The 24,378-nt window shown below is 37.8% G+C and overlaps 1 protein-coding gene across 2 annotated transcripts in view; it reads right to left on the bottom strand.

Moving 5' to 3' along the window:
- Positions 1-799: 799 nt before the first annotated feature.
- DENND2C (DENN domain containing 2C) overlaps positions 800-24,378 on the bottom strand; it is a 37,757-nt gene continuing 14,178 nt past the window's right edge. The window contains exons 2-19 of one of the 2 annotated variants that reach the window (XM_075853817.1): positions 20,513-21,656; positions 18,709-18,857; positions 18,513-18,625; positions 16,964-17,134; positions 15,388-15,481; positions 14,501-14,545; positions 13,496-13,683; positions 12,875-12,984; positions 12,697-12,766; positions 12,032-12,109; positions 11,521-11,661; positions 11,173-11,321; positions 10,436-10,613; positions 9,246-9,287; positions 8,022-8,127; positions 6,798-7,037; positions 5,853-5,939; positions 800-4,189 (exon numbers count right to left, since the gene is read on the bottom strand). In XM_075853817.1, coding sequence (XP_075709932.1) covers positions 4,158-4,189; positions 5,853-5,939; positions 6,798-7,037; positions 8,022-8,127; positions 9,246-9,287; positions 10,436-10,613; positions 11,173-11,321; positions 11,521-11,661; positions 12,032-12,109; positions 12,697-12,766; positions 12,875-12,984; positions 13,496-13,683; positions 14,501-14,545; positions 15,388-15,481; positions 16,964-17,134; positions 18,513-18,625; positions 18,709-18,857; positions 20,513-21,354 — 2,835 coding nt within the window. In that variant the 5' untranslated portion in view covers positions 21,355-21,656 and the 3' untranslated portion in view covers positions 800-4,157. The remainder of the gene's footprint in view (positions 4,190-5,852; positions 5,940-6,797; positions 7,038-8,021; positions 8,128-9,245; positions 9,288-10,435; positions 10,614-11,172; positions 11,322-11,520; positions 11,662-12,031; positions 12,110-12,696; positions 12,767-12,874; positions 12,985-13,495; positions 13,684-14,500; positions 14,546-15,387; positions 15,482-16,963; positions 17,135-18,512; positions 18,626-18,708; positions 18,858-20,512; positions 21,657-24,378) is intronic. The other variant, XM_075853818.1, reaches the window with a different exon arrangement.

Raw genomic sequence — 24,378 nt, 5'->3', positions numbered from 1 at the left:
GTGGCAGGGTTTAAAAAGGGGCACTGTGGAAGGCACGTTTTACAAGGGCACTGTGGGTGGCACTAGCTACAGGGGGCACTTTGGGTGGCACTATAAGGGCTCTGTGTGTGGCACTTCTTTTTACAGGGGGCCAAGTGTGTGGCACTATTTTTAGAGGGCACAGTGTGTGTGTGTGTGTGTGTGTGTGTGTGTGTGTGTGTGGCTTTATTTTCATGCGTCACAGTCTGTAGCACTATTTTCGGAGGGCCCAACATGTGACAGTATTTTTTCATTGAGAACTTTGTGAGTGCTGCTTTATTTTCAGGGGCACATTGGTTGAGCCAAATGTATTTCAGGTTCACGAAATGTCCCAATTATATTCAGGGGCACAGTCTATAGTGCTATTATTTTCAGGGGCGCAGTGATTCACACATTATGCTAGACAGATTAAAGGGGTTGTCCCAACTCCCAACTGGATAACCCTTTTGCAGACTGTAGCCACTTCAGTGATCAGCTGATTGACCCGGTCAGACTGGTCCTGCCAATCAGCTGTTATCACCAGGGAAGCTGCATGTGACCACTGATTTCCCCTGCAGCAAACCATGCAGGACAAATTTATTATTACGTGACAACCCATTGAGTTGGTCGTGCCTAGCCTGCCAGAGCAGGAGCCACTGTTTGCAGCGGCTGTCGGCTCTGGCTGATAGGGGAAGTCCGGAGCGGAGGCTTCCTTCTATGATGTCTATATGCCCTAATAGGGCATATGAACCTGGGTTGTGAAGTTGGGAAACAAAAACTTTTAACTGAGACAAGACAAAAATCAAAGTTTCATGTAAACACTTTATTTATATTTCCGTACCCGTATAAAAACATGAGTTAATTATACGGGTGCTAGAAAAGTTGAACAGTATGCAATAATAATAATAGACATATACATATAAGCTCAATATGAGCCACGTTTTCAACATATGTGAAACCTACTATTACTGTATTACTGTGTACAAAGTAAATGTTTTCAAGCTTATGCACTATACTTTCAAGACATGAAAAGGGTTAAATAGTCGTAGTCTAACAGATAGCAGGTTAGTTTAACAGAGGACTGGCAGAAAAGGAGCCCAGTCTATAAACTGCATAAACAGATAAAGATATTTTAGGTAGAATACAACCTGATCTGTAAATCTATATCTCCTTTGGTAGGTTATAGTATGCAGTATATAGTAAAACCTTGCAGTCATATAACATTGTTTACATAATCCATTTTATGTGAAAGATATTTAATAATATAAAAGGTATATGGCCCTTCTTGAGAGTTCATTTTAATCCTGTCTGTAAAAAGACAACAGTATTTTATAAACGTACTGCTTTTGGGGGAAAAATAATAACTATTTGCCATTCAGGAGCCTCAATTATGGAAGCACCCTCAGCTACAGATTTTTCCGATTTGTGATTCTTCCTAACCTTGCCCCTATCATCTACCCTACACCTCCTAAACCATCCCGTGTTAGAAGCTAAAAACAATACAATGGGGAAAATATATAAGACTGGCGTTTCAAATGCTAGTCTTAAAATAATTTGCGCTGGAGGAAAATGCATCAAATTTATAAAGAAAAAAATGTCCTTAGCCCTTGTTCACACAAGGCAGGGCAAGTGCCTGAGGACAAAAGTGGTTGAGGAAATTTGCTCAAATCACAGCTAAACCACCACACAATCCACATGCGGATTGTGTGGCATTTCAGGTGCAATTTGAGCTATTAAAATTGTGAGAGTATTTTTTAATTTACTAAGCAGCTCTAGGAAATGTTTCTAGAACTCTGTATATTTAAACCTGTGTGTGTGTATGTATGTATACATATATATATACATACATACATACATACATACACACATACATATATATATATATGGCACCATTGATACTAAGGAAAAAGCCCAAGAAGAAAGTATATAACACCATACTTGTGGATCATGCAAGACTCATCCTAAGGCCTTATTCACACGAACGTGTGCATTTTGCGCGCGTTGCAGTTCCGTGTGTCGTCAGTGAATGGTGCGTGGCTGCGTGATTTTCACGCATATGCTATCCTTATGACACGCGGTTTTGATGTTTAGAAAAAGAAATGAAGGAAGTGCCATTATTTTTTCCTTCATTTCTTTATCTACAGTTGCGCGAATCACGCGCAACATACGGAAGTGCTTCCGTGTGTTGCGCGTGATTTTCACTTACCCATTGACTTCAATGGGTGCGTGATGCGCGAAAAACGGCCAAGTATAGGTCATGTCGTGAGTTTTATGCAGCGGACACACACTGCGTGAAAATCACGGAATGTCTGAACGGCCCCATTGACTAACATAGGTCCGTGCGACGTGCGTGATTTTCACGCGCGTATCACGGACGTTAAACACGTTCGTGTGAATAAGGCCAAAGAGTCCACATGTATGGATCGTATAGAGGTCACCCTCTGTGCATTTCCAAGGTCAGGGTCAATTAAAAAATTAAAAAGGACAGTAGTTATATTTTTGTATTATGTCAATATATTTATACTGTAGTTGAATTTGTTGTATGAACCCATATAAACTATCGTGATCTAAACAGAAGTATTAAGAAAAGCTAAATTTCTCAAACTTAAAAGAACAACGTAAATGTAAAACTAGCACTTGAAAAAGGCACTAAAATAAGGCCACACCTTTAAACATCAGATGTCTTTTGGTGGGGTCCATGAGTCGAGATGATGTCATGGCACAGGGGCAACATGGTGCAGCCGCAAGAATCCCCACCAGTGTAATCTCCTGACATGTCTAAACCTTCATTTTGAGGCCCCTGCACACGTAGCGGATGTATTGCGGATTTTCCGCAGGGACCCGCATGCGGAAAACCCGCATCGGAAGACTGTTGCGGGCAAGTGGATGAGTTTAAAAAAAAATGTCATCCACATGCTGCTGAACATTTTTAAATCCGCAGCAGTCTGTTCTGGATGTTTACTGCGGATTTTACCCTCTTCAAAGTAGAAGTGGTGAAATTTGCAGGCAAATCCAATCATAACATGCAACTACGTGTGCAGGAAGCCTAAAAGGGTTATCCGGGATGTACAGATGAGCCTTCATAAACAATGTAGATACTGTGGATATTCTAGCGGGTGCGCGGTCTCGCTCTGCTGACTGGCGGTGGTCCCAAGATCAAGCATTGGTTGTCTATTGTACAGATAGACCATCAAGGTTTTATTTAGTCCCAAACTATACCTACAAATCATATAACAATTTGTAATATGCTAAATAAAGTGCATTTCTATATTTTATTCATATATTCCACATACACGCCCAATGGCAGATGTGGCATCAGTAATGAGAACAGCACTGTCCTTCACGTTATACAGTAATACTACTTACAGAGCAGTGTCCATTATGGGACATTTCACAGTTATAAGTGACAACTAATTGTAGGAGCTTTACATATCTGCCACACGGAATATTGCATTTGGCAGTCCAGTGTATTACAGTATTCGTATATACAGAAGTGCGCAAAGATTTATGTACAGCGTCATTTATTCGTAGGAAAGAAAAAGTTCTGTTTCGTCCACTATTTACATATAAATTATAGGAAGTGCTTTTACAACATTTCACTGTCTTTTTCTCCTTTTTACATCTTCTGAGTCCATTCTTTATTAGTAATCTCCTCCGTAAATGTTCATGGTCATTCACTAAGCATTCTAAATTGCAAGTCGGTCCTCATGGCACATAAGTTTATCAGAGTATTCATCCATTTTGTTTGACGACAATATTTAAACTACCGTCCAACTCGATCCAATAAGAGTCTTGGTAAAATAAATTCCAGTCTCTTCATATCTTCGTTCAGGGTGTACATTTTGGTCATCCTAAATGTAATACTCCCAAAGAATGATTAGTTCATGTAAATGCTTTTTCAAACAGCCTGGAGACATCCAGCAAATTCTAAAATTTCCCTTCTTGTCTTATATGAAATAGGTCTTCAAGGAATCCAGCTATTTCTCGTGGTAATTAATGAGGATATTGTTCACATCACAGTTTTCTTTTTTTTCAAATGTTTCCTCATTCTAGTACAGGCCAAGGAATTAGAATAATCCTGATGGAAGCTGTCAAAAACCATATGGGAGAGCCAAGAAGTGACAACTCCATAGCACAGAGCAGCAATGTTTTAGGTTCCTTTATTTCTTTTGAAGAAACTTCATTTTATTACCTGCAAAAAAGAAACATTTGGTGTTATACAAAATTACATAATGTAACACAATGTTGATATTTCCCCTAATTTTTTAAACTTTCCCCTTTTCCAATGCCCTTTATAGATTGTCACAAATTGAAAAAAAGATTATAGAGCTTGAGTGATATTTTTGTGCAACGTCCAGTTTTAGAACTTTATTTGGAGATATAGAAAAACAATCACCTGGAAACTGCCACCATGCTGCTGTTGACTAATCTAAAATTCTTATGTGTCTCTATTTAGTACAGCGAGTACATAATGTTATTCTACTATGAATCGGCTCTACATGTGAATAGCTCACTAACCCCGTAATACCACCTGCAATGTGCACTAATGTCTAATAATAAGCTTAGCTAATGAGTACATAAAAACATGTAATTCAACCGTTTGCAGACTAAGGTTGATCTGGCCCCAAGGCATTAAAGCTCATGGGCCCTTAGAAACCATTATAACCATGATACACTTGGTTGGGGTTAATACATTACATTTAGGGAGTACTTATTACTTCACCTAAAGTTCAAGGAGTGTTGTAACTGATTAAAGGGGCTGTAGGTGCCCTCTTGCCATGGGCCCCCAGGCCAATGCCCAAATGGTCACTCCACCCCTTAAAGGGAACCTGTCACCAGTATTTCACATATTATACTATTACGTAACCTATAGTTATCTTCTAAGTAGGCTTTGTACCTTTAATATTCAATTTTTTAGTGTTCCCACTCTGTATGCTAATGAGCATGAAAGAGTCATATCTTCGTTCGAAAAGAGTCATATCTTCATTCCTGAAGCCTTTCCGAGTTAACCTCACCTCCTTACTTTTGATTGACAGCTCCACGCCTCCCCCATCACAACAAAATCTCGCACTCGCGCATCAACGTCCTGTTCTGGTGCATACGCACAACAGGACACCATAGCGGTACATGCACAGTAAATAGATTTAAGCCCCGGACGAAGCAGGGAAGGGTGTTGGACCATACATGACAGGTGCATGCGTGCTCTCTCAGACAAGATTTTGGCATTCAGGACGGGCCAGTTTTCGTCGGTGGGCAGGCATAAGAAGAGGAATGAACGAGACTGCCGAATTATTACCATAAAAGATGCAAAATGTTTGCAGACCATTATTTACGGTTGGAGGAAGAGTTTAGGAGAGGGGATAACGCCGATGAACTTTTGGCAGCAGCGGCCAGCGAGGGGTGAGTAGAGTTCTATAAGTGAAATGCTGGTGACAGGTTCCCTTTAAATTAACCTCCCACTTTATGACCAGTATGGATAATAGGTGCTTACCCTCCAAATTAGCACCAGGTCATCTGGCATAAATGGTTATGATGTAAGAAAGCATGACACATCTGCATGGTAGAATTCAGAAGCAAGCTTATTGCAGTTATCCTAGAAACTAGCTATAGTACTATAAAAGGATTATTTTCATGCCCAATCATTTAAAAAGACCTTATAAGGTCTCTTAATTTGAGCACAATTGACAAGAATTTACCCAAAATAAACTTTTATCAGTTACCACGAAGGTACGGTAATCACATTTCTGAATACAATAAAAGTGGCATATGTGTCTTAAAACAGACTTGTCCCTTTATTATCTTAACTAAGGAAATGCAAAAAGAGAAAAAAAAACATGGGATGGAATCAGACATACTTAGGCCTTTCAAAAACTTGTTGACTCCGCTGGGTTCTGTTTCAGGGAGAGTCTTCATATACTCACAGGCCCGCACCTCAAAAAGTCCTGAATCAGATAAAGAGAAAAATTTCCATGTAAATATTTCTGTCATAGTTACTTTACAGTATAGGAGAAAAACACTACCATCACTAATACATGTAATTGCATTTGATACATTAGTCCATAATTTAGTACTAGTGGGAAAAAAAACGTATCTAAAAAGTACTTTTGCATTTGTGTGCATATGGGAACATACAGAAATGTTTCTGGTAATGTCCCTATTAATTTCAGTGGGAGTTTTGAGCCTGCGGTGACATTCTACTCAGTAAAAAAAAGGGAAAGACCTGTTGGATCCTGTTCTATGGATGTATGTAAAGACTTTTCAGTATGTTAATATCTATGTCATTTATACATTATAATAGGTGCTGTAATTTGTGACTCCCTATGAATAGGAGTGACAATAGCATTGAAAAAATAATAATTTGTGCAACTTTTTTAAGGATCCAATTTTGGTAGATTATGACATACAGGGGAGCAGATCTACCAAAAGCGAATAATTGCTTGATTAATGAAAAAAAAAAAATATTTACCGTAGTTATTAAAAGATTAAAATTTATCCCAGATAACTTAATATTTAGCTTTTCTGAAAAATCCACAATGGATTTGCCAAAGACAAATCTGTGATGTGTGAACATAGCCTTAGTACGAAGTTAAAAAGAAACATTAATGGAGAAAGCCTTGGCTTCCATGTCAGTACCTCTTCAATGATATCAACTGCCTGTACTGCTACTAGGCCAATGAAAGACCCATCATCGCATTGAATTGCCAAGCACTGATGGAATCAATATGGGTTGTTTTCTCAATGGCCTACAACAGTATAAAGTGTTAATTTTGGTACAGTAAAAATTGTTACACTTTCCACACCTTTCACCACACTTTTCCTCAGTTCTCTGTCCTGTGTAAAACCTGCAAACATCTGAGTCTCCATGAAGAGGTCAAGGAACTGCCGTACACTCCTGGAAGTATGTGACTTGCGGAACAGTTCTCTTTGAAAAATGCGCTCTCCCTTCTCATTCACATACATGTGCAGGGAATAATGCCCAACTATCTCCACGAAGAACCATACAAAAGCTTCTGATACCAAAGAATTCAGACTAACATCTTCTGAAAAGGAAAAAAATAATTACAATTATTAAAAAGGGGTTGTCTAGTTTGGAAAAGCTTATTTTCATCTACCCTAGGGAATTCTGAGTTAATAAAGGGGGATCTTCTGTTTAAGTTCCCTATATTGGCCAGAGTTAAAAGTGATTACAAAGAGTGTCTCCCACTTTGGAGGACCTGTCTTGTCCTTCATTACACATAAAACCTATTGATATGAATGTAATTGGGCATTGTGTAATGCTTAATTTCCCCTGTGGTGGCACTGCTGCAGAACTGAACACTTATTGCCAGGTTTCTTCACAGATAACAGTTGATCGCTGGGAGTTCTAGCAGGTCGACACTTTCCGATCAGCTCATTTTTAAGAGACCCTTCCAACAAGTAGGGATTGTCCAAAGCGGGCAACCTTTTTTAAATGTAACAATAGTAATAGAAGTAGGCTTAAATGAATTGATTTTATTACATGAAGGTTTGGGAGATATAACAGCAGCTTCAATAATTATACTTAATGGTTAGTCTATATAACTTTGTAAAGAAGATCTGCATATTTGCCACTTCAGATATTTGTAGTAGCTGCAGGCTCCATAGAGACAAATAGCTCTATGACTGAAATTGAGTATATGTGCTAATGAATGTATATTAGGAAAGGACTATAAAAGGATAAAAGTTGGACCTCCAAAGTGGAGCTACACTTTCAAATTGTAAAGTAGATCCTCAATATGTCCCCTATGTCATTTATGTATAGAAACACAAGCATACAAAAATGTTAGAGGTTGTATGGTAAGAAAAGTATGGCTGCTATTATCCAAAAACAACATCACTTATCCATTGACTGTTTCTGGTATTGCAGCTCATGTTATTCTAGTCCCAAATTAATATTAATGAGGGACTTTTGTAAATGAATAGACAGAGATCAAACTCTGAAGGATCACAATTTCAGTTTTTGATCACATAAAATCTCACATGGTGCAAAAACACCACTCGCTCACCTTCTGTGAAATGTTGTTCATGATACATGATGTCATTTCTTTGCTCCAAGATCTGGACCAGAGCCGCCTGGAGCTTGTGAGGTAAAATGTCATCTTCATCCGATACCTGTGAAGAATGAATATTAATAATATTATACGTCTTATGTATTACCAAACAGAGCTTGTATAATATCTAGGATCTTAACCAATGGTACATACACACACTGTCCTTCTAGATTTCTTTTTATTCCGTTGCTCATAAATAAATGTCAATAATGCAAAAACTTGTGTCTTGTACAGTAGGATTTTATTCCCAGATTAATCATTTGTATGTATACACAAATGTATCATAGTAAGGTGGCAACTTCAAACCAAGTGTCCAAATTATAATCATCAAATGGGCAAGATGAAGCCAGACAAGTAAAACGTGCATTGTGCACTCAGCACTGTACTAAAGGGCGGAAGAGTTGGAAATAAGCCAGATGGTACATCTAGTAAACTCCCTAACTTTGGAAGAATGCCCCAGGACTAGATTGGAGCTGTCATTTTGCAACCACTCTACAAAGGCCTTGTATGTAATCACAGGGCAGGGACCTACATCCTCCTGAGCCCAAGTGAAAGAAGATGACCTAAATGCACATAATGGTTTGGTGTACAAAAGGATACACCTAAAGTGAATATCACCACCCATAACCAACAAACATACTGATGGTTTGATTTGCATGAAGTCAAATATCACGGTTGTGATCAAATATCCTCTCTACACAATTGGCTTTGTTCAAATAAATCCCATCAATTTCGTATTTCTTAGGCCTCATGCACACGACCGTAAAAACACCCGTTATTACGGGTCTAATTACGACCCGAAATAACGGGCCCATAGACTTCTGTTGGCCACGGGTACCTTCCCGTTTTCTCACGGGAAGTGCCCGTGCCGTTAAAAAGATAGAACATGTTCTATTTTTTTATTTTACGGGCCGTGCTACTATACTTTATAATGTTAGCACGGCTCGAAAAAACGGCCGGCTGCCCGTGGCCGGCCGCGCTCGTAATTATGAGTCGTAATTACGAGCACGGTCGTGTGCATGAGGCCTTAGATCCCCCATAAAAATAAACAATTACCTATAAATTGCATCTTTACGGAGTCGGAATATCTTGTATCCCACAGTTTATAAATTTATGTATGAATATAAATTAGTAAAGAGTAAAACGCAGTAATTGGCATAGACATCTAAGAGTTTTTACCTGTTTAAGAAACTTGTTTGCACACAGATCTACAATTAATACCTAAAAAATATAAAAATATACAAATAAATATCCAAATACTATATAGTAGTCAATGAATATTATGCATGTTATGAGAAACTGCTTAATAATGTCGAGGAATATATTTTTAATATACAAAAAAACTTTTCCTATTTAACCCCTTGGCGACAACTGCCAAACATTTACGGCACAGGCACTATGTATTTATCGCAAAGCACCATAAATGTATAGTGCGGGGATGATGTGTATATTACAACTGACAATCTGCTGCAACAATCGCAGATGGTTCTGATCATGGCCTTTTAAACCCCGAGATGGTTAAAAATATATATTTTTAAAACCTCAAAGAAAAAAAGGAAAAAAAACGCAGGAAAAAATGAATATTTAAAAAAGTACACATGATTGCTATTGCCGTACCCCATACTATAAAATGTTATTTATCCTGCACGTAGAGCACCATAAAGAAAATAAAAACTACCCAAATAGCTCAAACAACGGTAAAAAAAAAAAAAGCAGCGACACAAAAACAAATTATTTCTTTCAGTTTTTTATTGCGCGAAAGTAGTAAAACATAAAAAAAAAAAAAACAATATGAATTTGTTATCGCTGTAATGGTAATGATCCAAATAATAAAGTTGACATGTCATTTATGTCTTAGAAAAACTAAAAATGTATTGGCTCTTGGAACACAGTAATGAAAAAATCGTTGTGTCCTCAAGGCTCAATGGGTTTTTTCTGTACAGTTAGAAAATAAATTCCATATAGGAAATATACACATTTGCCAGGCTACATTACTACCTCCCAGAACTATAGTAGGTCTCCCAGTACCTAAGTATCAGAAGCATCTACATAATTGTATTTGACATGATGATTGCATCTACATAGTTTGTGATGACATCACATATGATTGTCCCCTAGTCGTTTACTTTTGTAGTTTGCCCTCACGATGGCATTCCACTGCCCAAAATCTCTATTAATGGACAATGATATGAAAGAGTGATCAATCGATATTATGAACTTAATGTGCCAGCCAACCACAGAGGTTTTTCTGGCCCTTGTATATCAGTAAGCCATTAATAATAGTCATTACAATGCTAAAATAGCGGTTTTGCATTAAAAATAAAAACGTTATCTGTGGCTGGTAACACAAATACAAGCTTTAGACTCACCTCTTCAATAGGAAGATCACTGAGCAGAGGTAATGAACAAGACAGGATTCCAATAAGGAATGGAGTAGGAGAGCAGACAATGTCAATCATGGAAGCTGGAAGGACAGGGATGTAGGTGTGCTGCCACGTGAAAGGATAAAGCAAGGCAACAACTGCATGAGCACACTTGGACAATGTACTAGAGAGAAACGAAGGTAAATGATTATCAGATTCGAAGCCAAACTAAATATGTAATACTCTTTTTTTTAAAAGGTTGTTCCTTAAGGAACTTGCAGCTAAAATATTTCATTATTTCTGAATTTTAACCAAAACTAATCATAGACAAAGTGACCTAAGGTAACAATAATTTGTCCCAAAATTATTGTGTAAAGGACGGATCTGAAATTTACACCAAAGGGATACTAATTCTAAAATAAGAAAACTTTAAAAAAAACTTTGCCAAGGTCAAATCACTGAGAATGACATTAGTACCAATAAATAAAGTGCCACCGTAACTTTGCACTCGATCTTAAAATGGGCTTACAATACTGGCATACAGGGCAGTACATTTGGCGTGGCAACTCTTCGACGCCTGCGTAATCTCGTGCACGCGCCTTATTAATTATATTAATGGTGCTCAGTATGCTATTATCGTCTTTATGCTCCTCATGTAAGATCGAATGGAAGAGCGAAGTTATATTGTCACGTTAAGTCTTTGTTGATCCTAAAATACTATCCTAACATCCAACAGGATTTACCTAAGTTTGTCAGCTACAAAGATAACCCGTCTCTCCAGCAGAAGCGAAGCAAAAACCTTGATGAGGTGGTGGACACTGAGGCAGCTGAATAAGCAGTCAAAGTCCACATGCTCAAGTCGAGAATCCATGGGCCTGCATAGCTCAATCACCTAGAAAAGATAAGAGAATATATTAATAATTTCAGAAGAAGTAAAACGATAAATTGGTTTTATTATACTTTGACTAAAATGATGGATGATTCGGCTAGAAAGTGTGGTCAGAACTATATTTAATAATGGAGTAACCCTCCCTGAAACATGGCATCTGATATTCAATTCATCCATATCCCACGTAAACTGATAAATATACCTCATTTCCTGACCCTGGTAGGAAACTCTTCACAGTTATGGTTTTTCCGGGTGCAGGAAATGGAGCATCCATAACACTGCGCATAAATGGAGATACTAATGCAGTAGACATCTCCCTCCTTTTCTCTACTTCATCTAGAATCTAAAAAAAAAAATACAAAATAATTTCAATAAAATTATTTATTTATAAAACTTTTCGTTTTGAGTAGGATTTGAGCTGACCATACACATTAGAGAACTGCCATGTCCTCTGGAGGATTGGTGAGTGGCTACCAAAAATCTCCATTGCCCATTATAAGTGGGGAGAAAAAAGAAAGGATCAATTTAAAACAAATCAAACATGCTCAATCCTTTTTTGTGGAGATAGATATCAGTTGGGATGTAATAAAATAAATTCAGATTAGGTTGTTAGCACATCCTACTAAAAATGACACGATATGATGACAAATCTCTAATGTGTATGTGGCAGCTATAGTTGGCAGCAGTACTGCAGATTTGTTTTCAATTACTACCTTGGAAAAGAGGTTGAAGCAACCCAGTCGGCTGACCATACAGTATACTTCAGGAAGACGTTTTCCTTTGCCTTGTGGCTACAATAGAAAAATAAAAGTTTATTGCATTAGTCCATGTTGTGCTTAATCTACTACATTTTTTTTAAATTTTATATAACACCTTTTACCTTAATGGAATTATCTTAGAAGGATTTATTTTAACATAGTATAAAACAAGTACAGGAGGTGTCACCCGCAATAACCAATCAAATTACAGGAGGAGATGAAGGAACACCGGCTGCCGCAATGCACATGTGGTGGCTTAAAAAGCCCCCAACAATGACTGACTATAATTAAATACATGCAAGGGAGGCTTCAGAAGCATTGGCATTGGGTGCATTGACCGGAATATGCAGCTACATTAAATATTATTAGTTTACCAGTACAGCTGCAAGGTCAGCTGAAAGCATGACATAGCCGACGGAGGACTCGTCTCACACACCTGCAAACTATGAAGGAGGCAGGGCATAGTGCCCTTTTCTCCGCACTGAACCACCAATGAGATCATGCCATCAGAAGAGGTGGATGTCATGACGAATTAAAGGCAAGCCAATATCTATGTCTATATTTCCAACATAACAGGTATATATATATATATATATATATATATGCAGCACTGTACTTACCAGAAGTTTTTTACAATAACCAAACCATCTACTTCCATCTTCTCCAGTTAGTACAAAAGAAAAAGTCTCACTGGAAGAGAATAAAAAAAGATTCCCAGTTACAGGGTTCTACTAAATCTGACATAAATAAAAGGTGTATTGATGCGCCTATTTGACTACTATCAGGTTTTAATATTACCTTTTGAGATTTGAAGTGGGAACCCAGTCATTTGAATCAGGGAAGCAAAACTGTGGGATGACTTTGAGCCTCTCTTCTGTATCTTTAGACTGTTTCAGTGGCTGGTCATTCTATTAAAAAGATACAAATAGACAAAATTAATACTTATATACATTATCTATGGTTCATGACAAAACAAGTCATACTGTCCATTTTAGCACAGACGATTAATGGTGTAGGTGTATAGACTTGTGCAGTGGCCATCTGTTCATGATGGCTCAAGCACAATAAATACAGATAAGGCAATTAATATTCACAATTCTTTGAAATTATGGTCCACAAATACAGGAGCAGCTGTCGACAAAATACAGAGCTACTTTTTTTTTCTCTATATTATCTTGTCATTCCTCTTTTCTATATTATTAGCTATATATGATGATTTACATACAGCATATGACATGATCAACCGCTTTATTCTGGATAAAATATATGGTCTCTGTGGAGAGCCAACTGGTTATAAACAAACACATGATACGGAGCATGTTGCATGCTCTTAATTTACAACTATTGGTGCAATACTCTTAACTAGGACTGAACAGAAAGTGAGATTTCCCAAAAAACACATGGTTAAGATGGGTTTACCTTATTGGGATATTGTTGAGTAATATAAGGGATATAGACTTCTCCAGATGGCTTCTTCTTCAAAGAAACTACAACGAATAACTCAAAAAGCTGCTGCTCCTGGAGTTCAATGAGGTCTCTCTCCAAAGTCTGGTAGTGAGGGTTCCGTTTTAATGAGCTCTGGACCTGAGTCAAACGCTTATTGTGCTCTATTGAAAGAAGTAACAATTTTAGAAAAGGTATTTTTTATTCTAGTTCTATTTATTTTAGTTCTAGTATAGATTCCAAACCATGGGGATTTATTATTATATTCTGATCATGTGTCTCACAACCTGAGGGTGCTAAAAATGTATTCTGCTCCTCACGGTTTCTTTTAAATTAAGTATTGAGAAACATTGTTATGGGCGTCATGAGATTAAGGAAGACAATCTAGGAGTCCTGCCCAAATTTCAAGTAAACACTTGCTCCTACTCATCCATGATAAATTAGCTGGTTCATCCAGCATGACCAGGTATTCTAGATTTGCAAACCATTGTCTACTTATTGTTTGAACTTTTATATGGAAAAAAAAAAAGAAGATTGGCAATTTCATCTATTACTAGTATTAAGAGTTAACTGATGGGGAGTTTGGTTGAAAGTCATCTTGTCTGGCTTTAATGGGATAGGGAGTGGTGGCAACTTCTCACAATATGTGCAGAAGGAAGATAGTTAGTTTCCTTACATGGTCCACACAACTATTCAGGTAATTCACTATGGGTCACACAAATTGAATTAAGGAGATAGATAGATAGATAGATAGATAGATAGATAGATAGATAGATAGATAGATAGATAGATAGATAGATAGATAGATACACACACAGCAGTAATGTTACCATTATCTGTTTTTTAACATGTAGTAATGAATCTAACAGTTTGAATGGCCTAACGTTTAACATAGGAAATAATTTAAATAGAATAATCTTCTTGCTCCCCCACAATACACAATAAACACAAAATTATATTGGACAGAATCCATTTGCTTACTTTTATGACGATCCTCTGCTTCACTTTCAGATTCACTTGCCTCCCCTAAAAAATATAGATAATTCAATAAAATTAGTTAACGTTGCAATACTGCACTCCTAAATAGTTTAAAATATAAAATTTATTAAATCCATTAAAAATGGATAATAAAAAACAGATCAATGTTAAACCAGTGCACATACAAGCTGTGTAACATACAGCAATAAAAATAGGTATGGAGCTGAATGTATATAGCCCAATATATTGTTAAAGGTGACTGTGTAGCTACCACTCTAAAGGGAGGTATACTTATGGGTGGCTTACTGGAAACACACTAGACCCCATAAAGAAAGTGAAGGAATGAACATTTCTCTAATGCCGGGAAAGGCAATACACTAGGGGGGAGCAAGATAACGAAAGTTCAGCCAAAACGATGATACAGCATTGAAGAACGTTACAGCGCTGTAACCACTGAAGTTACCAGTGGTTTCAGCGCTGTAAGGTTCTTCAGTGCTGTATGTTACACAGCTTGTATGTGCACTGGTTTAATGTTGATCTATTTCTTATTATATAGGCATGTGAATTTTTAATGGATTTAATGAAATATATATTTCAACCTATTTAGGTATTTATTATTATTTGTGTGTGCATGACTCCTACTAGGTCTATTATCGGTTCAATATATTTATGTGGAGTTCTAACCACATTCTAACATTTTTAGGATCATATATAAGATTATTAATGTTGCAATAATGCAGTTTCCCGACATTAACTCCCTAGGAAACTCCAAGCACAATTGGTAAAGTAGGCTTGGAAATTATTAGGAAAGAGTTGCATTAGCTGATTCCTATATACTAGACAGCCCCCCCCCCCCCCCCCCAAAAAATAAATAAATAAATAAATCATACCTTTAGATGTAGTATCATGGCCAGTAAAGGTCTGAATTTTAACCCTCTTCTTTCCACGTTTAGCATCAAAAATATCCTGTATCTTCATAACAAGCTGGAAGATAAAAGTAGAGTTGGATTTAACATGGAGTATGTACCATATTAAATCTACCAATGTACAGTAAAAAAATAATTTAAATAACATGAACAGCAAAAACCTAAATCACCAAGTACATTGAGAGAGGCAAGAAGAGACATGGGACTTGCTCCTACTCAAAGTATACATAGAAAGAACACTAGTATTGTAACAATGAGATTAGGCTGCCACGGAATTCAGACAGGAAGGATTTTGTGTGTGTGTTTCCTTGTTTGGCCCAATCATATCCTGTATAGGGACTTTTTATTTTGCTTTTGAAATAAACACAGGATGAACAATGTGTCTTATTTAAAACAGAGCAATGTGAATATATAGTCTACGTTTGATAGTATATACGTATGAACTTTGTGCTCACTAAAATTGTATGGGAGAGATACCACCAAATTGTATGGGAGAGACACATTGTGCCCACTAAAATTGTATGGGAGAGAAACACACCTATCAAATTCTAGATTCAACTTTTTTCAAAAATAAAACTTTAGGGCTTAGGGCCTGTTCACATCATCGTTGCCCTTCCGTTGAGGAGTTCCGTCTGAGGTTTCCGTCGGGTTAACCCCTCAACGGAAAGGCAAACGGAAATCTAAGCTTCTGTTTTCCTCCCCACAATGGTGACGGAAATGTTGCTAAAGGTTTCCGTTTGTCGACTGCTCTATTGAGTCCGACAAAAACAACAGAACCCTGTCCCAACGGTGACAAACGGAAACCTTTAGCAACGTTTCCGTCAACATTGATATCAATGGTGAGGAAAATGGAAGCTTAGGTTTCCGTTTGCCTTTCCGTTGAGGGGTTAACCCGACGAAAACCTCAGACGGAACCCCTCAACGGAAGGGCCACGGTCACGTGAACACAGCCTTATTCACACAGATGTTGTATACGTCTATGTGACCGCAGTTAAAACATGAACGCATATATTTCAATGGGGCCGTCCACATGGCCGTTGTTTTAACGGACCATGTAAAGGGTCCGTTGAAAAACAGAACATGTCCTATTTTCTTCCGTTTTCACGGATCCCTCGATACTCAAGTCTATGAGGAATCTGTGAAAGGGGGTCCCGCACGGGTGCAACTCGGACGTGAAAAATGGCAGTTTTTCACATCCGAGTTTCCACTCGTTCTTGTGAATAAGCCTTTACTCTCAAAGTGGTCAACATCAGCCATAAACCACCCTTCTTCTTAAGTCTTAATGATAACACTATATCACTTGTAAGTGTACCCCCAGTTACACACCCTTTTAGCTAGTCATGTACTACTAACTGACTCATGTTGCCATCACACATGTATAGGTACAACTTGAAAATGTGTAATACTTGATGTTGTGTAATGCTCAATTTTGATAATCACAACCAAAGTTAAGAGGTTAATTACTATTCGATAATACCAGAATGAATGCAACTTCTATACCATTTAAAAAATTCTAATGTGTTAACATAAAGAAACTTACCCGAGGGAACTTCTTTCTCTTTTTTGTGGTTTCTCCACTATTCCGGAACACTTTCCATTCCATTAGTGTCACTGGTAGGGTGGAGTCCTTGGGGGCCTTCTTGTGAATATATAGCTTGGTGCTTTTTAGCTCCAGTGTTTGTCTTTTTAGAAAATTTGGCTTTGAAGGAATCTGAATAAAGAGATTGACTACATTATCATACAATGTAACAATAACAATTCTTAGTAGGCATCTTAAGGTTTAGATGTAATAAAATATCACTGGACAAAACAGTTGAATGAAAAAGAAATCCGAGGCATAACCTAAGGCCCCGTTCACATCTGCGTTGGAGGCTCTGTTAGGGGCCTCCATCGCAGATTCCACCGAAAATACCGGACACAATAGCGCAGCATGCTGGGTTATTGTTTCCGGTAAAAACAAGGACACCCTGTCGGAAAGCCAACGGTACCCATTAAAGTCAATTTGTTCCGCTGACCACCAGTGGTGTCCGTGTTGCAAAGGATCCAGTACTTCTAGTGATTCCCTTGTTCTGCTTCTTTTACGGAGCAGAACAACGGATTACCCAACGCAGATGTAAACAGGGCCTATCATGTTTTAATGTAATTTAAAGTTAATTTAATGCGGTATTGTATTTGATTACCATTATCAAAACGGTCATTGACTACTGGCATTATTCCTTGCAGATGACACAGTGTGCTCCCTTGCAAGGCGTCGTTCACATCTGCGCCGGGCTTCCGTTCATGGGTTCTGTTAGACCTTTCCATCAGGGTAACCCACGAATGGAAAGCCAAACGGAAACCATAGCTTCCGTTTGCATTACCATTGATTTCAATGGTAATGCTTCCGTTGCAAATGGTTTTAGTTTTTTAGTGGAAACAATAGAGTAGTCGACTGTGCTTATGTTTCTGCCAAAAAAATGGAAACATTTGGCTTTCCATTCATGGCTTCCCCTGACGGAAAGGTCTAACGTAACCACGACACAGATGTAAACGAGGCCTTAGGCTTAGCTCTGCACTCACTGCAATGTAATATTTCTTAACCCTAGTTTCCAGTAGGATGATGTAAAAATATTATGGCAAGGTAATGTAACTCACTTGAGAAATTGGTTGACCTGTGGGCACCATGGGTTACCTAGGTATAGACCAATTCTGCAGGAGCTAGTCTTGTCCCCCCCAACTTTTGCTGCAGTTATATTTTGAGATGCATCCCATGTTAATATGTACAATGTATGCAATGGTTTTTACACTTTGAGTTCCCCTTCAAAGTAATTTATAAGGTGGTAATATATTCACTTGTCACTTAGATATTTATCTCATTTATGTGCCAAACTTTTGGCCTAATGGTTGTTTTTTTCGCTTACTGTATTATTTGCTAAAAGAATGTTTTTCTTACTTCAAATATATTCAAATAATTTTATTGTAATAGCAGTCAAATTACACCTTCGTAAAATCTTTAATAAAAGAGATTTGGTAAAGAAAAAAATATCATGGCAAGCTGATCCTATTGTATAGCCTACTTGTATAATTTGTGGAATATAAGAATAATCAACCTTAGGTGCTTTGATTGTACATCTTGGAGGAGGAATCTTCCATGACGATGGTACTCTCCAGACAGGTAAAGGAGATATTTTGATATCTTCATAAGGGTTTTCTTTCTGGGGAACTAAAGAAAATAATAGGCTTAATGCAAAAACTGGCCAAATACTAAACAAAACGTAATAAAGACTAAAGTAATTGGAAACCTACATGCAACCTCCTCATAGATATTGTCCTCTGATACTGTGTGATAGAGTGCTGATCGTGAGGGCTCACTGGGTTCTTCTGAGATCTGAGGGTGGTTTGTTTGTTGTATGAAGCGTCTAAATGTTTGAACATCTTCAAATTCAAAGGATTTCCTAAAAACAAATAGATGCCAAGAGATCAGTCACAGCATTCCATGAACGTCATGCTCGAAGGACAATAACGACAAGGATAAAAGGCCGTTTTACACAACAGTCCATATGTTTTGTCATTAACAGGTATGTTTTACCATTTTAAAGTTACAATGAAGGGCCACTGGACACCCCCTACTGCAACTAAAAACTTCACTACATATACACAGTACACAACTTCATGCTGAAGCTCCTTCTTTGTAGTTTCAATTGGCAGTATTGTATTGAAATTACATAAATCTCTAGTAAAATTTCCATATGGCTTATATTTATGCTACACCGTTTTTATGCAAGGACAATATCATTTACCATTACATTCCTGTAAAAAAAAAGTTCATTGATGGTCATAAAGTAATGCATTTTTTTCTTTACAGTTGTGTAATTGGCTATTAGATTGTACCTACAAATGCTGCATAATTCTTTGCATACTGCAAATAGTCACAGCTATGCGTGCACAGAGTAGATTACCTCTGTCTTTATTTTATGACCGACCTGAGCATTCATGTTTATAGGGAAGTTGAAGGAGACCTTTCCGTTAACAGCTATCTTGTATGTGTGCCAGCTTAAAGGGATTGTCTGGTTTGGGCAATGCATTTTTGTTAGAAGTATGCCCAAAAAATTAGATGACCAAAGGTTATCCCTTTGACTTCTAGCGATCAGCTGTGATTCATGGGGGGATTTTGATTTTTTAGTTTTTTTCTAAATTAATGTTTTTTTGTGTCCATAAACAAGTTTTAAATGTACTTTTATTTAAAAAATATTTTTAATTTTTAAGATACAGCTTCTCTTTATCCTGTATACATCGGTCTGTCAAAACCGATTCCGTCAGTTCAGCTGAACTGATGGTTTGGCTGAAAACTGGTCCTGCATGTCTGACACACAGGAACCAGCTAATAAAGATAACATTTTGGCTTTCTCTGAACCATTGCAAAATGCTCACCTTTTTTTAATGGACGTGTGTAAATATCCAATATGAGATATCGCATTCTTTTATGGAAATTTTATTATGGATCTATAGACATTCTCTTTAGTATGTCAACCTGAAGATTATTTTTATTTATAAATGGAAAAACTTGTATGGATCTAGGCGCCCTGGCTACCTGGATCTTGTACTGCTCGTTAAACTTCAATTTTAAATAGTATTAAAGAGGCTCTGTCACCAGATTTTGCAACCCCTATCTGCTATTGCAGCAGATAGGCGCTGCAATGTAGATTACAGTAACGTTTTTATTTTTAAAAAACGAGCATTTTTGGCCAAGTTATGACCATTTTTGTATTTTTGTAATCTACATTGCAGCGCTTATCTGCTGCAATAGCAGATAGGGGTTGCAAAATCTGGTGACAGAGCCTCTTTAAGATGGGCAGCATGGTGACATAGATACCACTGTTGCCCTGCAACACTAGGGTCCTGGTTTCTAAATCCGACCAAGAACAATATCTGCATTGATTTTCTCCCTATATTTGCATTGGTTTCCTCTGGAACCTTCAGTTTTCGCCCACACTCAAAATAAGATCTAAACAAGAGCCTTGCAGTGTGGAGACAGTTAGAAAAAATACATTTCTACCAAACAGGACATTAAAAAAAATGTCTTAAAACTGAATAGAAGTTTGCATTTTACCTTTTGGATCTGGGTCTGAGTTTTCTATTTCCAGATTTCCTTGGCTCAGGTGGTGGGACAGAAGGATCAGAAGATTCTGTATCACTGTCATCGACAGACTTTCTCCTCCTGTGATTGTGATAATTGTCCATACGTTCATCATGGTGGTTACAGTTAGCATAGCGAAATGTCCTTCTTGGCTTGGGCACAGGATTTATAGATGGACTGTGATCGAATGGTTCAGTATCATAATAAATGTTTTCCATACTCTGTATTGCAATTGTTTGATCCATCAGGCTTCCCAAATCTGGCTCCTTGTCTGTTGAAATGCTTTTACCCCTTCTTCTTTTAAATTCTAAAACCATCTCTGTTAAATTTTCCTGTGAAATCATACTGCTTTTCTTGAACATTCCAGCAGAGGTGTAAAAGTTCCCAGGAGGAAGTTCTATATTATGTTCTAAAAATGTCCTTGCTTTTGTGTTAAAATTTGTTGGGCTTTCAACTTGGTCCTCATAAATATTCGGTTGACTAGGAATGACCCTGTTATTTTCACGATCTAGTAAGTTGCCTCTACTGCCTTCCCTGAAATCCAGACCCAAATTCTTACCACGACTTACACCTAACTTCCTGTCGTCCAATCCATCCTCTGTAGATTTTGTTAGTCCATTTTGATCACAAAAAGGTGTTTTGGGTTTCAAGTCAAGCAGATCTCCACATGAACCACTATTGACCCTAACTTCCCACTGGGAGATTTTCTGCCTGATGTTTTTGCAGTGACTTCTTGAAAGAGTTTGCTGGGCAGACCGGGTTAAGCCACATTCTGGGCTCCCCATGGTATGCATCCCAGGCATCGCTATAGTCATAAAATCCTCATAGTTGCTTGGAAAAAATGTGGAGACCTCTATTGGATCCACTTAATGAATTTTCCTGGAGAATTGCCTAAAAGGTTTTTGTGGAAAACTTGCTTCTTAAGAAAAAACAAAGAATGAAATCTGATGTGCCTAGCAAATAAATGAAGATGAAGCAGTAATTTTGCGCTTCTATTTTTATTTCTCAAATCCTCCTCCAGCAAGGTTAGAACTTTAACTCGTTCACAGAGTTATGAAGTCATACGTAGGAACTACGCAGCAGCTTGTATATTGAGGTCTGTCGTCCGGGGCTCCAGCTAAAAAACAAATGAATCTTGTTATAATGTGTCCTATAGATAAGGACTGGAGCAGAAACAACAATAACTGCAGTGTTCCAGAGCAAGGGAAAAATGTCAAGTTTAACAGATTGTGAAGGACAAAAGTTATAAAAGAAACAAAGACATACAGAAGCCAAAAGACTGACTACAGTAAGACCGATTACTAGATCTATTCACGCTCTTCCCAATACCTTCATTGCATGAGTAATAAATAGGGATACAATCAAAGTATACAGAGCTGATAAATAAATCTATGTTTATGTATACTGTTAACACAACACACTAACATCTGTAAAGTTTATTTTAGGAAATAAAGGGATGGGTTGTGAAAGATTGGAAATGAATCAGTAAAGACCAAGGATAGACAGAAGGACGGGAAAACCCTAGATTTACTAGTCACACGTGTGGGAGATGAAGGAACAGGATAAATAATAATCATGGAAGAAATTATAGAGAAAAGTCAAAGGGCAGATTAAGTAATGAGGATACCAAGAGAATGACAAAGACATCAGAGGAAAGACTGACACACAGCCAATTGCATAGAAATAGTAACAGATATTTTTGGGCAGAATAGGGAGCAGTGTACATGAAATAGTTTGTCTCATCTTGTCAACCCCCAGAAACAGATGGTGTAAGTTCAGATTTTCTAACCTCCAGCAATCGGTAGTTATTGCTGGAGAAAGCTCTATGTGGCAGCTGCTGGAAAAATGTAGTACTACATGGCATCCATTCAAATGAATGGGCAACCAAGTGATACATGGTCGTGCGGAGTTCACTAGAACTAAAGCCATTTTGGCTCATAGAGGGGGGTCCTCGGGAGGGGCTATCAAAAGGGGTTGAAAAGGTTGTATTGAAATGTTTCTGGGGGTTTCGAAGCCTGGAGATAGGTGAAATAAAGTAGTGATCATGGGTGCAGACAGTTTTCTGGACTTCCTAATATTATTCTGATCACTACAACCACCAGTCTAAATGCTTGCTTACTACAACATAGTGCATTAAACTACACCACCAAATGAAGCAGAAATAGACTTGCGATTTAACATCCCTTGATGTGGGACAGTTATTACTGGGCCCTTAATCCTTATGGGGCTCTGCCACTTGTCCAAAATTCATCATCGCTATATCAATGATTCATTCCTTATACAGGGACCCAGACGAGTCATACAACCACTTCCCAGAACTCGAGTGTACAGGCCGCCTGTGTGTAAGGTGTGGCCTGCTACTAAACAGCAATGGATCCCCCGACTGGCAGGGACCACATAGGTGAGAATTTGGAGGTGAGCGCCTGAACTCTAAGGGTATGTTCACACGCTAGCTGTCATTTACGGCTGAAATGACAGCCTGTTTTCAGAAGAAACCAGCTGCGTCGTTTCAGCCGTAAATGCTCCTCCTCGTAATATACGAGGCGTCTGTGACGCTCGTATATCTTGAGCTGCTCTTCATTGACTTCAATGAAGAACGGCTCAAATTACGTGGCAAAGAAGTGCCTTGCACTTCTTTGCCGAGGCAGTCAATTTACGCGTCGTCGTTTGACAGCTGTCAAACGACGACGCGTAAATTACAGGTCGTCTGCACAGTACGTCGGCAAACCCATTCAAATGAATGGGCAGATGTTTGCCGACGTATTGTAGCCCTATTTTCAGGCGTAAAACGAGGCATAATACGCCTCGTTTACGTCTGAAAATAGGTAGTGTGAACCCAGCCTAAGCAAAAACTTTGTGTCACTTTAAAACTTTAAACGCAGAATATTATACAAATTAAAATGATGACAAAAGAAGTTGTTGTTTTTTTTACAAACATTTACGTCTGTATACATTTAACCTATTGTAGCCACATCCTAAATTGAAATTTGAAACTTGTATTCCAGATAAGATGATAATGTAAAGTAAGTACAAGTCAACCATTGGTTTTATAATGGTAATGATAGGACAGGGACCGATGTGAATGATTACAATAGATGTACAGATCTTCTACATAAGTTGGTGCTATATAAACAATGATATAACTGAATACATGAGATCTCACTTTACCTACAAATATACGCTATTTTATTGTATATCATAAATCTATATTATGCTTTTTGCATAGTATAGAAAGTTCTATTCCGTTTTTACCAAAAAAGGCATTTCCTATCATGTGACTTGTTACATTAAACATAATCATTACCTTTTTTTTTTTTTTATATATAACTTCATTTTATGGAAGTCCGACTGCCAGAATCTGACAGATGCTAGCAATTATCATTTTTCATTACGCAGCCACACACAGACTTTAAACCAATGTCTACGAGTAATAACAGGGTTTGTTCCCACCGGGGATGTGAGAGGCAGGAAGAAAGGTTTGAATGTGAAGAAAAGATATGTTTTTCCAGCTTCCTGCAATGTTAGCTGTGCCCACACCCAAAAATAGTTTCATAAACTGCTTTCCTGGCATTACGAGACAAAAAGGCCTGGACATGTCAGCTCAGCTTTTCTTTCCTGAAAAGCTTCTGAAAGCCAGAGAATTTCTCTGTTGCATTAGAATGTGTTAGTTAGTTGTGAATCCAAATGAGAGAGGTTAAAGAGTTGTTGTCATGAAAACTAGGCCCGAAACTGGTCGGTTGTCACAGATCGCAACTGCAAATTGTAAAGATCTCCAGACGTTATTCATAATTTATTTGTAGGTGTTTGGGAGAATTTACTAATGCAACCCTCTTTACAAT

Source organism: Rhinoderma darwinii, chromosome 2 (genome assembly GCF_050947455.1).
Source record: "Rhinoderma darwinii isolate aRhiDar2 chromosome 2, aRhiDar2.hap1, whole genome shotgun sequence".
NCBI classification, from domain to species: Eukaryota; Metazoa; Chordata; class Amphibia; order Anura; family Rhinodermatidae; genus Rhinoderma; species Rhinoderma darwinii.
This window is presented reverse-complemented; position numbering and strand designations above follow the sequence as displayed.